The following is a 13,330-nucleotide window of genomic DNA, read 5'->3' as shown; positions in this document are numbered from 1 at the left end:
CAATTTCATTTTGAATGTAGCTTTTTCAAAGAAAAATCTCATTCTCAGGACATGGACATCACGAGTAAGGCTGACATTTATTTTGCCCATCTCTAGTTTTCCTGAAAAGGTGATGCTGAGCTGCCTACTTGAACTGATGCAGTCAATGTGTTAGAATTTCTCCCACAATGCTAAACGTTCAGGAGTTTGACCCAGCGATGGTGAGGGAACAATGATGCATAGAACCTGGAAGTGATGATGTTCCCATGAACCTACTGTCTTTGTTCTTCTGAATGATGGAGGTTCTGGTTTTTAATCTAACCCTGAGTTGCTCATGCTCCCACAGCAGATCTTCTTTCTTAATCCCACTTATATCACTGGATCAAGACAACTGGATCTATCCCTTTGCACTTTAAGTTCCTTTCCGGACTCGAGGAGATTTCCTTCACCCTGATGTCAGGCAGGGACTACAACCTTAAGGTCTCACACTCTTGGCTTAGAGAAGAGTATCTCTTAACTGTACTGTAATTTCCCACCACTGCATTTCTTTCCACTCCCCCAACTAGAATGACTCTCAGTGCCACGTGCTGTGGTTAGTTTGCTCATCCTCCCTATAGTCATTGTTTTTGTTTACAAAGGCTGGGGAGTTTTTCCCCCAAAAAATTGCTTTGGCAGTTTGCTGCAGTACACACAGTGAATGAAACATGATGCAGCTTCAGTAAATCAGTGGTGGAGTGGGTGGATGTTTCAGCAAGTGGAGCAAGGACCACTGTTCAAGCAGACGTTTTTACCTGGACAATGTCAAGCTCCTTGCGTGTCACCACTGCACCTATCCAGGCAATTGGCGTCCATTCCATTACACTCCCAACTTGTGCCCTGTAGCTGGTGGAAAGATTTTGGGGAGTCGGGAGGGGAAGCACATGAGTGAATAACATTTGGGATGTTTGCATTTTAGCAACTCAGAGCACCTACATACTGATTCACTTTGTGATGAGACATGGTCCTCCACATGGTGTATTCTTACTTAGTTGTGGGGATCCCCTGAGGAGAGTATCAGTGACTCTTCACTGAGCAAGAGGCAAAAACAAAAGAGTAATCCTAGGTCTAGCACCCTTCCAGTGAAGAGGCCCTAAATAAGACTGTTGGCTCAGCACTAGATCTTACAAAGTGTGCAAGAAAAGGGGTAAGCTATTGTGAAAACATATAATTAATGAAAGCATGTTTGCTGATATTTTCTGGGACTTGATAGGAAAATCATGATTCCTAATATCTCAGACTTGACTGCCTTACAATTTTTGATTCAGTTTGAAATAATGTACTCAATATTTATTTTAACTTCATTTTAATGTGGGGTTAAAATATAATTTACATCAAAATGACAGGCCCCGGTCATTAGCCAGATAATGGTTAGAATGCAAAACATGGAGTATTAAAGCAAATGAATAATAGAGGGCGGCACGGTGGCATAGTGGTTGGCACTGCTGCTTCACAGCGCCAGGGCCCGGGTTCGACTGCCGGCTTTGGTCACTATCTGTGTGGAGTCTGCACATTCTCCCCGTGTCTGCGAGGGTTTCCTCCGGGTGCTCTGGTGTCCTCCCATAGTCCAAAGATGTGCAGGTTAGGTGGATTGGCCGTGCTAAATTGCCCCTTAGTGTCAGGCGGCCTAGCTAGGGTAAATGCATGGGATTATGGGGATAGGGCTTGGGTGGGATTGTTGTTGGTGCAGACTCGATGGGCGGAATGGCCTCCTTCTGCACTGTAGGGATTCTATGATTCTGTTCTGTGATTCTAAGTACATAGAGGAGAATGATATCAAATGACATCAGAGATAGATGATGTAGAGAGGAAGGAGGATCATGTGGAACGTCATAATGAATAGATCAGTTGGGCCAAATGACCTGTTTCGTTGCAGTAAGTCTACAGGAAGGTTTTCTGGTCCTGCCCAGTGCTGGAATTGTCTGGTCCTGACAAAAGCCAATGGTCTTTTGGCTGGGCCACTTCATTCCCCGCGGCGTGTCCCATCATGGCGGGGTTAGAAAATCTGACCTGTGTCATCCAATACAAGTCCGTGGTTACAATCATCAAACCATTCTTCGACATACTGAGCCCATGAGCTGTAAGCCTGAACGTATCTTGTTGAAGTGGCCACATACAGGCTGAAGTTGATGTGCTTATCCAGTGATGTTGCATTGCGAGAACAAGTTGAATTGTCCCCTCTGACATTATGCTCCTGTTTAGGAGCAGCCTCTTTCCACTATAAACAGACTTCTGGTGACCATGTGTTTTTCTGGCCTCGAGGTTCTGCCATTATGTGCATCTTTATGCAACTGTTGCTTCACTATATTTGTGGCTGTTTTATGAGAGACTGTCATTAATATGATATCTCATCTTAGCTATTTGTAATGGTGCACACAATTTTAATGTGGTGACACACTGGGCCGATGTGGAGTCTGTAGGGAACGTAGAGGTTGCTGCAGCCCCTCTGCCAGTGGCTTTCCAACCTTGATTTACGTCTGATTTCCATGCTCCCTGATTGATTAGTCTGAGTAGATGTGTAGACACCTCAGAGGAGGACCACACCATCACAGGACTAATGCAGACCAAGTTCCAGCTCAAATATACACACCTCAGTGAGACTTGTAAACCAAGAGGTTGGGCACTCACCTGGTGTTTCACATATCACAAGTGAGCAAGAGCAGTCAGCAGTGGAGAAGCTTTTTTTTTATTCATTCATGTGACTTAGGCATTGCTGGCTGGCCAGCATTTATTGCCCATCCCTAGTTCCCCGAGGGCAAAGAACAAACAAAGAACAAAGAACAGTACAGCACAGGAAACAGGCCCTTCGGCCCTCCAAGCCTGTGCCGCTCCTTGGTCCAACTAGACCAATCGTTTGTATCCCTCCATTCCCAGGCTGCTCATGTGACTACCCAGGTAAGTCTTAAACAATGTCAGCATGTCTGCCTCCACCACCCTACTTGGCAGCGCATTCCAGGACCCCACCACCCTCTGTGTAAAAAACATCCCTCTGATATCTGAGTTATACTTTGCCCCTCTCACCTTGAGCCCGTGACCCCTCGTGATCGTCACTTCTGATCTGGGAAAAAGCTTCCCACTGTTCACCCTATCTATCCCCTTCATAATCTTGTACACCTCTATTACACCGCATTCTCCGTCTTTCCAGGGAGAACAACCCCAGTTTACCCAATCTCTCCTCATAGCTAAGACCCTCCATACCAGGCAACATCCTGGTAAATCTTCTCTGCACTCTCTCTAACGCCTCCACGTCCTTCTGGTAGTGCGGTGACCAGAACTGGACGCAGTACTCCAAATGTGGCCTAACCAGCGTTCTATACAGCTGCATCATCAGACTCCAGCTTTTATACTCCATACCCTGTCCTATAAAGGCAAGCATACCATATGCCTTCTTCACCACCTTCTCCACCTGTGTTGCCACCTTCAAGGATTTGTGGACTTGCACACCTAGGTCCCTCTGTGTTTCTATACTCTTGATGACTCTGCCATTTATTGTATAACTCCTCCCTACATTATTTCTTCCAAAATGCATCACTTCGCATTTATCCGGATTAAATTCCATCTGCCACCTCTCCGCCCAATTTTCCAGCCTATCTATATCCTGCTGTGTTGCCCGACAATGCTCATCGCTATCCGCAAGTCCAGCCATCTTCGTGTTATCCGCAAACTTGCTGATAACACCAGTTACACCTTCTTCCAAATCATTTATATATATCACAAATAGCAGAGGTCCCAGTACAGAGCCCTGCGGAACACCACTGGTCACAGACCTCCAGCCGGAAAAAGACCCTTCGACCGCTACCCTCTGTCTCCTATGGCCAAGCCAGTTCTCCACCCATCTAGCCACTTCTCCTTGTATCTCATGAGCCTTAACCTGCTTAACCAACCTGCCATGAGGGACTTTGTCAAATGCCTTACTGAAATCCATATAGGCGACATCCACGGCCCTTCCTTCATCAACCGTTTTTGTCACTTCCTCAAAAAACTCCACCAAATTTGTAAGGCACAACCTCCCTCTTACAAAACCATGCTGTTTGTCACTAATGAGATTGTTCCGTTCTAAGTGCACATACATCCTGTCTCTAAGAATCCTCTTCAACAACTTCCCTACCACGGACGTCAAGCTCACCAGCCTATAATTTCCCGGGTTTTCCCTGCTACCCTTCTTAAACAACCGGGACCACATTCACTATCCTCCAATCCTCAGGGACCTCACCTGTGTCCAAAGAAGCGACAAAGATTTCCGTCAGAGGCCCAGCAATTTCATCTCTCGTCTCCCTGAGCAGTCTAGGATAGATGCCATCAGGCCCTGGGCTTTGTCAGTTTTAATGTTCCCTAAAAAACCTAACACTTCCTCCCTTGGTAATGGAGATTTTCTCTAACGGGTCAACACCTCCCTCCGAGACACTCCCGGTTAACACGTCCCTCTCCTTCGTGAATACCGATGCTAAGTATTCGTTTAGGATCTCCCCTATTCCCTTGGGTTCTAAGCGTAAATCCCCTCCTTTGTCCCCGAGAGGTCTGAGTTTCTCCCTGACAACTCTTTTGTTCCTAATGTATGAATAGAATGCCTTAGGATTCTCCTTAATTCTGCCTGCCAAGAACATCTCGTGACCTCCTTTTGCCCTTCTAACTCCCCGTTTGAGTTCTTTCCTACTCTCTCTGTATTCCTCCAGAGCTCCATCTGTTTTCTGTTGCCTGGACTTAATGTACGCCTCTCTTTTCATTTTAATCAGATCCTCAATTTCCCTGGTTATCCACGGCTCTCGAATCCTACCTTTCCTACCTTTCCTTTTTACAGGCACATGCCTATCCTGCAGCCTTATCAATTGTTCCTTAAAAGACTCCCACATGCCAGACACGGACTTACCCTCGAACATCCTCTCCCAATCAACATCCACCAATTTCTGCTTAATCCGGCTATAGTTAGCCTTCCCCAAATTTAGCACCCTGCCCGTAGGACAGCAGTCATCCTTGTCCATTACTATCCTAAAGTTAACAGAGTTGTGGTCACTATTTGCCACATGTTCCCCTACTGAAACTTTGACGACCTGACCGGGCTCATTTCCCAGAACTAGGTCCAGTATAGCCCCCTCTCTAGTCGGGCTATCTACATACTGTTCCAAAGAACCTTGCAGTATGCATTTTACAAATTCTTCCCCGTCCGGAACCCCAGCTCTAAGCACTTTCCAGTCTATACCAGGGAAATTAAAGTCCTCCACTACAATAACCCTATTTTTTCTGCACCTATCCAGAATCTCCTGACATATCCTTTCCTCCACTTCCCGTGGGCTGTTGGGTGGTCTGTAGTACACCCCCAGCATAGTGCCTGCATCCTTCCTGATTCTGAGTTCCACCCACAGTGACTCAGTACATGACCCCTCTAAGTTGTCTACCCTCTGCACCGCGGTAATATGCTCCCTAACTAATATCGCTACTCCCCGACCTTTTTTAGCCTCTCCTCTGTCTCGCCTAAAACACTTATACCCCGGAATATTCAGCTGCCAGTCCTGTCCTTCTTTTAACCAAGTCTCCGTCACCGCAACCACATCCAAATTCCGCGTAAGCATTAAGGCCCTAAGTTCGTCTGTCTTACCCGTTACGCTCCTCGCATTGAAGCAGATGCACTCCAGACCTCCAGGCCCACTCAGGTCATCCTCCTCCAGAATGCTCCTCTTCTTAGCTAGCCTTGCTCTGGCCCCCAGCTCAACCCCAGCCTCAGTACTTACTGACCTACTGTTTTGTTCCCCACTCCCCTGCCACACGAGTTTAAATCCTGCCGAAACACTCTAGCAAAACTCCCAGCCAGGATATTTGCTCCCTTCCAGTTAAGGTGTAACCCATCCTTTCTGTAAAGTTGCCATCCTGACTTGAAGACTTCCCAGTTATCTATGAATTTAAAACCCTCCCTCTTGCACCAGTCCTTTAGCCATGCGTTCAACTGTAGAATCTCCCTGTTCCGAGCCTCACTTGCACTAGACACCGGGAGCAGTCCAGAGATTGCGACCCTGGAGGCCTTACTTTTTAGCCTAGCACCCATCTCCCTGAATTTCTCTCGTATGACCCCCCTGCTCTTCCTACCTACATCATTTTCACCAATGTGTATAATTACGTCCGTTTGACTACCTTCCTTTTTTAATATGCTTCCTACCCTCTCGGAGACATCCAGTACCCCGGCAGTACCAGGGAGGCAGACTGCTATCCTGGATTCTTGTTCGCTCCCACAGAACCGCCTGTCCGTACCTCTAACCATTGCGTCCCCCACCACTATCGCTGTCCTAAACCCCTTCTTTCCCTTCCGGACCCCTTGAGAGTCAACCAAATTGCTGTGGCTCTGGAGTCACATGTAGGCCAGACCAGATAAGGACGGCAGATTTCCTTCCCGAAAGGACATTAGTGAATGAGATGGGTTTTTATGATAATCGACAATGGTTTCATGGCCATTAATAGATTCTTGATTTCAGATATTTTTTATTGAATTCAAACTCCACCATCTGCCATAACAGGATTCAAACCCAAGGTTTTGGCTGAGTTTCTGGATTAATAGTCCAGCAATAATGCCACTAGGCCATCGCCTCCCCGGAGTGCAATCTCTGCTCAGCTGGCCACAGATGCTGAGCCTTGAGGGCTGCCGACAAAGAGGATAAATCTGGATCCTGAGCGACAGATGCTAGAGATACTGGCATGCTTCCTTTAGTGCTCCCCATGCCCTAGCCCTGAACTTGCCTCTTTCTCTAGTTCCCCTTCCATCTCCCCTCATGCCCTGTCCAAGCTCATCTTGTTCATGACACCCACCTTCTGTGCCCTAAATCCTATTCCCAGTAAACCACTGATCTCCCAATTTCTCTCATGTTCACCCTCCTGGACCCCACCTTAGCCGGTAATTTAAATAGTCCTCTTTCTTCAGGTGTTGTTCTTTGTGATGTTGTGGCACTCCAGTATCATCCAGAGATTTCAGACTTTGCTAGGAATAAAAGGTATTTATTGATAAGAGAAGCTAGATACAGGAGTTGCAGCTCCAGGCTGCCCTGGAGTCGTACTCCAGGCTTTTATGATGTTAACTACATGGCTGCGAGATGATTTTGTCTGAGAGAGAACTTCGCCCTGTGGTGAGATTGCTTACTCTCAGCCCCCAAGTTCCTCAAGTCAGGTGACTCTCTTCTGCTGTGCTGTCTTAAAGAGACAGACACTACATATAGAGTATCCTTTGCTTATCCCACTCAAAATAAACTACCCTAGACTCCACTGTCCTTGTGAACTTCTGACTCATCTTCAATCTCCCTTTCCTCTCAAATGTCCTTCAATGTGTTTTTGCCTACCAAATCCATTCCCATCTTTCCCTGAACTCCAGGTTTGAATCCCTCCAATCAGGTTTCCACCGAAACAACACTGGCCAAAGTCACAAATGACACCCGATGTGTCTGTGACAAAGGTAAACAATCCCTCCTTGTCCTTCTCAACCTGTCAGCCATCTTTGACACATGTTGACAACATCATTCTCCTTTAGTGCCTCCCAACTATCAACGATGGCATTGTTCTCTGCTGGCTCCCTTCTTATCTATCTAACCGTAGCTAGGGAATCACTTGCAATGGCTTTGTTTCCTGCTCCCACACAACTACCTCTGGTGTCCCCCAAGGATCTATCCTTAGTCCTCTCCTTTCTCTCATCTACATGTTGTCATTTTATTAGTTTTCACATGTACGCTGACAACACCCAGCTCTCCCTCAACTTGATTTTTCCCCGGCTACTAAATTATCAGACTGCTTGTGTGATATCCAGTACTGAAGGAGTAGAAATTTCCTTAAATTATATAGTTGGAATAGGTTCTAACATTTTCCCAATGACTGATATCAGATTAACTGGTCCCTGTTTTCTCCCTCCCTCCTTTCTTAAATAGCGGTGTCACATTTTCTAACTTCCAATCCGCTGGGACCGTTTCAGACTTAAGGAATTTGGTCAGGATTTTACAGCTTTGCTTGCCCCGAAACCGGAAAATCCTACCCCAGATCAACGGTCATTTTTATGGTCCACCCCTGGCCCGCAGGACGGTAAAATTCGCCCCAATGTTTTTGGTCCCTACCCCAAACTCCATTTCCTAGTTACCGACTCTATCCCTCACCCTGGCAACGGTTTGATAGCCTGAACGGATTAAAATCTGATCATCCCCAGGACCTGATGGCCCACAGCCTCGGGTTTTAGACAAGATATCTGCAGAGAAAGTGAATGTTTTGACTGTGATTTTCCAAACTTTCCTTAATTCCTTAAGTCTGAAACGGTCCCAGCGGATTGGAAGTTAGAAAATGTGACACCGCTATTTAAGAAAGGAGGGAAGGAGAAAACAGGGACCAGTTAATCTGATATAAGTCATTGGGAAAATGTTAGAACCTATTACTAAGGAAGTCTTAACAATGCACTTAGAAAATCATGGTTTGATCAGACAAAGGGCCCGATTTTACCAAAACATATCTTAAATCCATGGGAAATATCTGCTCACAAACAAGGCACACCTTGTTTGAGAGCAGATATCCACTCCATCTGACGAAGGAGCAGCACGCTCCGAAAGCTAATGGTATTTGCTACCAAATAAACCTGTTTGTCTTTAACCTGGTGTTGTTAAAACTCTGACTGTGTTTACCCCAGTCCAACGCCGGCATCTCCACATCAGGACAAAAATCAGCATGGTTACTGAAGCATCCTAATATTTCAATAGTTTCCTTTTCACATGATGGAGTTGTATTCCTATCTTCTATATTTCTCGTGGCAAAATTGACTGAACATTAGCCATTGGAGCATTTGAACTGACCGTGAGACTGTTTCCTACCCCCGTCCCATCCTGCCAAGTTCTAAATTTGAACATTGGGGCGACAGAGTGGCACAGTGGTTAGCACTGCCACCTCACAGCGCCAGGGACCCGGGTTCAATTCCGGCCTCGGGTCATTGTATGTGTGAAGTTTGCACATTCTCCCCATGTCTGCCTGGGTTTCCTCCAGGTGCTCCGGTTTCCTCCCACAGTCCAAAGATGGTTAGGTTAGGTTAGGTTGATTGGCCATGCTAAATTGACCCGTGTGTCAAGGGATTAGCAGAATAAATATATGGAGTTACGGGAATAGGGCCTGGGTGGGACTGTGGTCGGTGCAGGCTCGATGGGCCAAGTGGCCTCCTTCTGCACTGTAGGGATTTTATGATTCTATGATTCATAAATTAGTTCAGTTCTGATTTAACCTCCAACTTAATTTTCTTAATAACTGGTGTAAACTGGGAGCATCAGTTTAAATCCAATTATGCAGGACAACACTAAATGACTGCTGATAAGAAACTGGGATATCTTTCAAACACAATGTGGAAGGAACTTTTAATTTCAAAGAGTGAGCGGATTTGGGAGTGGGGTAACAATTTAAAGTGCTGAAAGTAACAGCGCATTGGTGAGCTGGGTCCAACACACTGACTTCTGTATTATTTAACTGCAGTACATTCAGCTGTGTGACAGAAATCACCTCTGGAGAGGGGGATTGCAGATTTAAATCTTGTTGTAATCTTAACAGGTATTTTAACAGGGGTTTTCAACTTTAAGTGTGGGTGCACAGCTTTCCCAGGCTTCCTGGGACATGCCAGTACCAGCAGCAGTTGATGGGCCTGGAGAAGTGACAGGCAAACAAAGTCCCATAAGTACTGAAACATCACACCTGCTTACTTGCTTAAGTAGTGTTTTTCATTACATTGAAACGTCCCAAGGTGCTTCACAGGAACATTATAAAACAAAATCTGGCACTGAATCACATCAGGGGATATTAGATAAGATGACCAAAAGTTTGGTTAAAACAAAGTTGGTTTTTAAGGAGTATCTTAAAGAGGGAAAGTGAGGGAAAGAGGAAGAGAGGTGCAGTGAGGGAATTCCATGCCTTTCAGCCTGGGTAACGAAAGGCACTGGTGCAATAATGACACAAGAGATGGGAGCAGGAGTACACACCACAGCCTATCGAGCCTGCTCTGCTGTTCAGTAAGATCCTGGCCAAGTTTGGGTTTTAACTCCACTTTCCAACCCTGTCCCCAAGTCCCTTGATTCCCTGAGACCAAACATCTGTCTCCACCAGCCTTACATATAGCCAACAAAGGAACATCCACAATGCTCTGGGGGTAGAGAATTCCAACCCTTCAAATTAAGACATTTCCTCTCATCTCAGTACTAAATAATCAATTCCTTATCGTGAGACTGTTCCACCCCCCACATCAACCCCCCACCCCCACCCCACCATGTTCTAGATTCCCCAGCCAGTGGAACCGATCTGTCAGTATCTACCCGTGAAGTCCCTTCAGAGTCTTGTATGTTTCATTGTGATTGACTCATTCTTCAAAATTCCAAAGAACACGGATGCAGTTAACTCAGACTCTCATCATAGGACAACTCTTGATACAATTGAACAGGGCTTTAGTGAGACCTCACCTGGAATATTGTGTCCAGTTCTGGTCTCCATATTTAAGGAAGGATTGCATTATTAAAAGTGATGAAAGAGTTGTCCTATGATGAGAGTCTGAGTTAACTGCATCCGTGTTCTTTGGAATTTTGAAGAATGAGTCAATCACATTGAAACATACAAGACTCTGAAGGGACTTCACGGGTAGATACTGACAGATCGGTTCCACTGGCTGGGGAATCTAGAACATGGTGGGGTGGGGGTGGGGGGTTGATGTGGGGGGTGGAACAGTCTCACGATAAGGAATTGATTATTTAGTACTGAGATGAGAGGAAATGTCTTAATTTGAAGGGTTGGAATTCTCTACCCCCAGAGCATTGTGGATGTTCCTTTGTTGGCTATATCTAAGGCTGGTGGAGACAGATGTTTGGTCTCAGGGAATCAAGGGACTGAGGGACAGGGCTGGAAAGTGGAGTTAAAACCCAAACTTGGCCAGGATCTTACTGAACAGCAGAGCAGGCTCGATAGGCTGTGTTGTGTACTCCTGCTCCCATCTCTTGTGTCATTATTGCACCAGTGCCTTTCGTTACCCAGGCTGAAAGGCATGGAATTCCCTCACTGCACCTCTCTTCCTCTTTCCCTCGCTTTCCCTCTTTAAGATACTCCTTAAAAACCAACTTTTTTTTAACCAAACTTTTGGTCGTCTGATCTAATATCTCCTGATGTGATTCAGTGCCAGACTTTGTTTTATAATCTTGGGACATTTCAATGTAATGAAAAACACTATTTAAGCAAGTAAGCAGGTGTGATGTTTCAGTACTTATGGGACTTTGTTTGCCTGTCACTTCTCCAGGCCCATCAACTGCTGCTGGTACTGGCATGTCCCAGGAAGCCTGGGAAAGCCTTGCACCCACACTTAAAGTTGAAAACCCCTGTTAAAATACCTGTTAAGATTACAACAAGATTTAAATCTGCAATCCTCCTTTTCAGAGGTGATTTCTGTCACACAGCTGAATGTACTGCAGTTAAATAATACAGAAGTCAGTGTGTTGGACCCAGCTCACCAATGCGCTGTTACTTTCAGCACTTTAAATTGTTACCCCACTCCCAAATCCACTCACTCTTTGAAATTAAAAGTTCCTTCTACATTGTGTTTGAAAGATATCCCAGTTTCTTATCAGCAGTCATTTAGTGTTGTCCTGCATAATTGGATTTAAACTGATGCTCCCAGTTTACACCAGTTATTAAGAAAATTAAGTTGGAGGTTAAATCAGAACTGAACTAATTTATGAATCATAGAATCCCTACAGTGCAGAAGGAGGCCATTTGGCCCATCGAGCCTGCACCGACCACAATCCCACCCAGGCCCTATTCCCGTAACTCCATATATTTATTCTGCTAATCCCCTGACACACGGGTCAATTTAGCATGGGCAATCAACCTAACCTAACCTAACCATCTTTGGACTGTGGGAGGAAACCGGAGCACCTGGAGGAAACCCAGGCAGACATGGGGAGAATGTGCAAACTCCACACATACAATGACCCGAGGCCAGAATTGAACCCGGGTCCCTGGCGCTGTGAGGTGGCAGTGCTAACCACTGTGCCACTCTGTCGCCCCAATGTTCAAATTTAGAACTTGGCCGGGTGGGACGGAGGGAGGAAACAGTCTCACGATCCGTTCAAACGCCCCAACGGCTATTGTTCAGTCAATTTTGCCACGAGAAATATAGAAGATAGGAATACAACTCCATCATGTGAAAAGGAAACTATTGAAATATTAGGATGCTTCAGTAACCATGCTGAGTTTTGCCCTGATGTGGAGATGCCGGCGTTGGACTGGGGTAAACACAGTAAGAGTTTTAACAACACCAGGTTAAAGTCCAACAGGTTTACTTGGAAGCAAATGCCATTAGCTTTCGGAGCGCTGCTCCTTCATTAGATGGAGTGGATATCTGCTCACAAACAAGGCACATCTTGTTTGAGAGCAGATATCCACTCCATCTAATGAAGGAGCAGCGCTCCGAAAGCTAATGGCATTTGCTACCAAATAAACCTGTTGGACTTTAACCTGGTGTTGTTAAAACTCTGACTGACTTTTGTCCTGCCAGCAGCATCTGCCAGTCCCAACAATGGCGAACCCCTACTGTGGATTCCCCCATCTGCAGGGGGTACAAATAGTGGGAAACACTGTTGACAGTGGTGAGACAAGGAGATCCTGCCACTGGTTAATGGTGGGATGCCTCTTCTGCTGCCACACAGGCCGCGGGGTGGGGGGAGAGAATTCCACCCTTCAACATACGAGATTTTCTATGTATTAAACAGATGATCTTGCCTCTATGTTAGGAGATTGTGGGTCCAAGTTGCACTCCAAAGGCTTGGGCCTGTATCCACGCTGACAATCCAGTGCAGTACTGAGGGACTGTTGCACTGTCGGAAGTGCTGAATATCGGATGAGATGTCAAACGGAGACTTTGGGTGGGATTTTCCAGCAGCACTCACCGCAATCCTGTCTGAGGTCAATGGACTGTTGCACGGTCTGTGTCCCGTCCTCTACGATTCCTGTGGCGGATGGGACGGGAAAATTCTGCCCTCTGTCTGCTCTCTCTGGTGGCCTAATTTCACAGAAGAGCAAAGGAATTCACCCAGTATCATGGCCAATATTTATCCCTCAATAAACATCACTGAAAAAACTAAAAGCAGACTATCTGATCGTTAAAGCCTTGTTGTTTATGGGATCTCGATGCGCACACATTTGGGGTGGCACGGTGACACAGTACCTAGGTCACTGCTGCCTCACAACGCCAGGAACCCAAGTTCGATTCCTAACTTAGGTCACTGTCAGTGCAGAGTCTGCACATTCTCCCCGTGTCGGTGGGGGTTTCCTCTTTGTGCTCCTGTCTCCT

The 13,330-nt window shown here is 46.0% G+C and overlaps 1 protein-coding gene across 1 annotated transcript in view; it reads left to right on the top strand.

The window, feature by feature from the left end:
* Positions 1–13,330, top strand: part of LOC144499224 (metabotropic glutamate receptor 8-like) — a 472,228-nt gene that overhangs the window by 412,919 nt on the left and 45,979 nt on the right. Inside the window, exon 10 of the mRNA XM_078221343.1 lies at positions 5,364–5,421. Coding sequence (XP_078077469.1) covers positions 5,364–5,421 — 58 coding nt within the window. The remainder of the gene's footprint in view (positions 1–5,363; positions 5,422–13,330) is intronic.

The sequence above is a fragment of the Mustelus asterias genome, chromosome 9, assembly GCF_964213995.1.
Source record: "Mustelus asterias chromosome 9, sMusAst1.hap1.1, whole genome shotgun sequence".
Classification (NCBI taxonomy): domain Eukaryota; kingdom Metazoa; phylum Chordata; class Chondrichthyes; order Carcharhiniformes; family Triakidae; genus Mustelus; species Mustelus asterias.
Note: the sequence above shows the minus strand (reverse complement) of the source record. Positions and strands in the feature narration are given on the sequence as shown.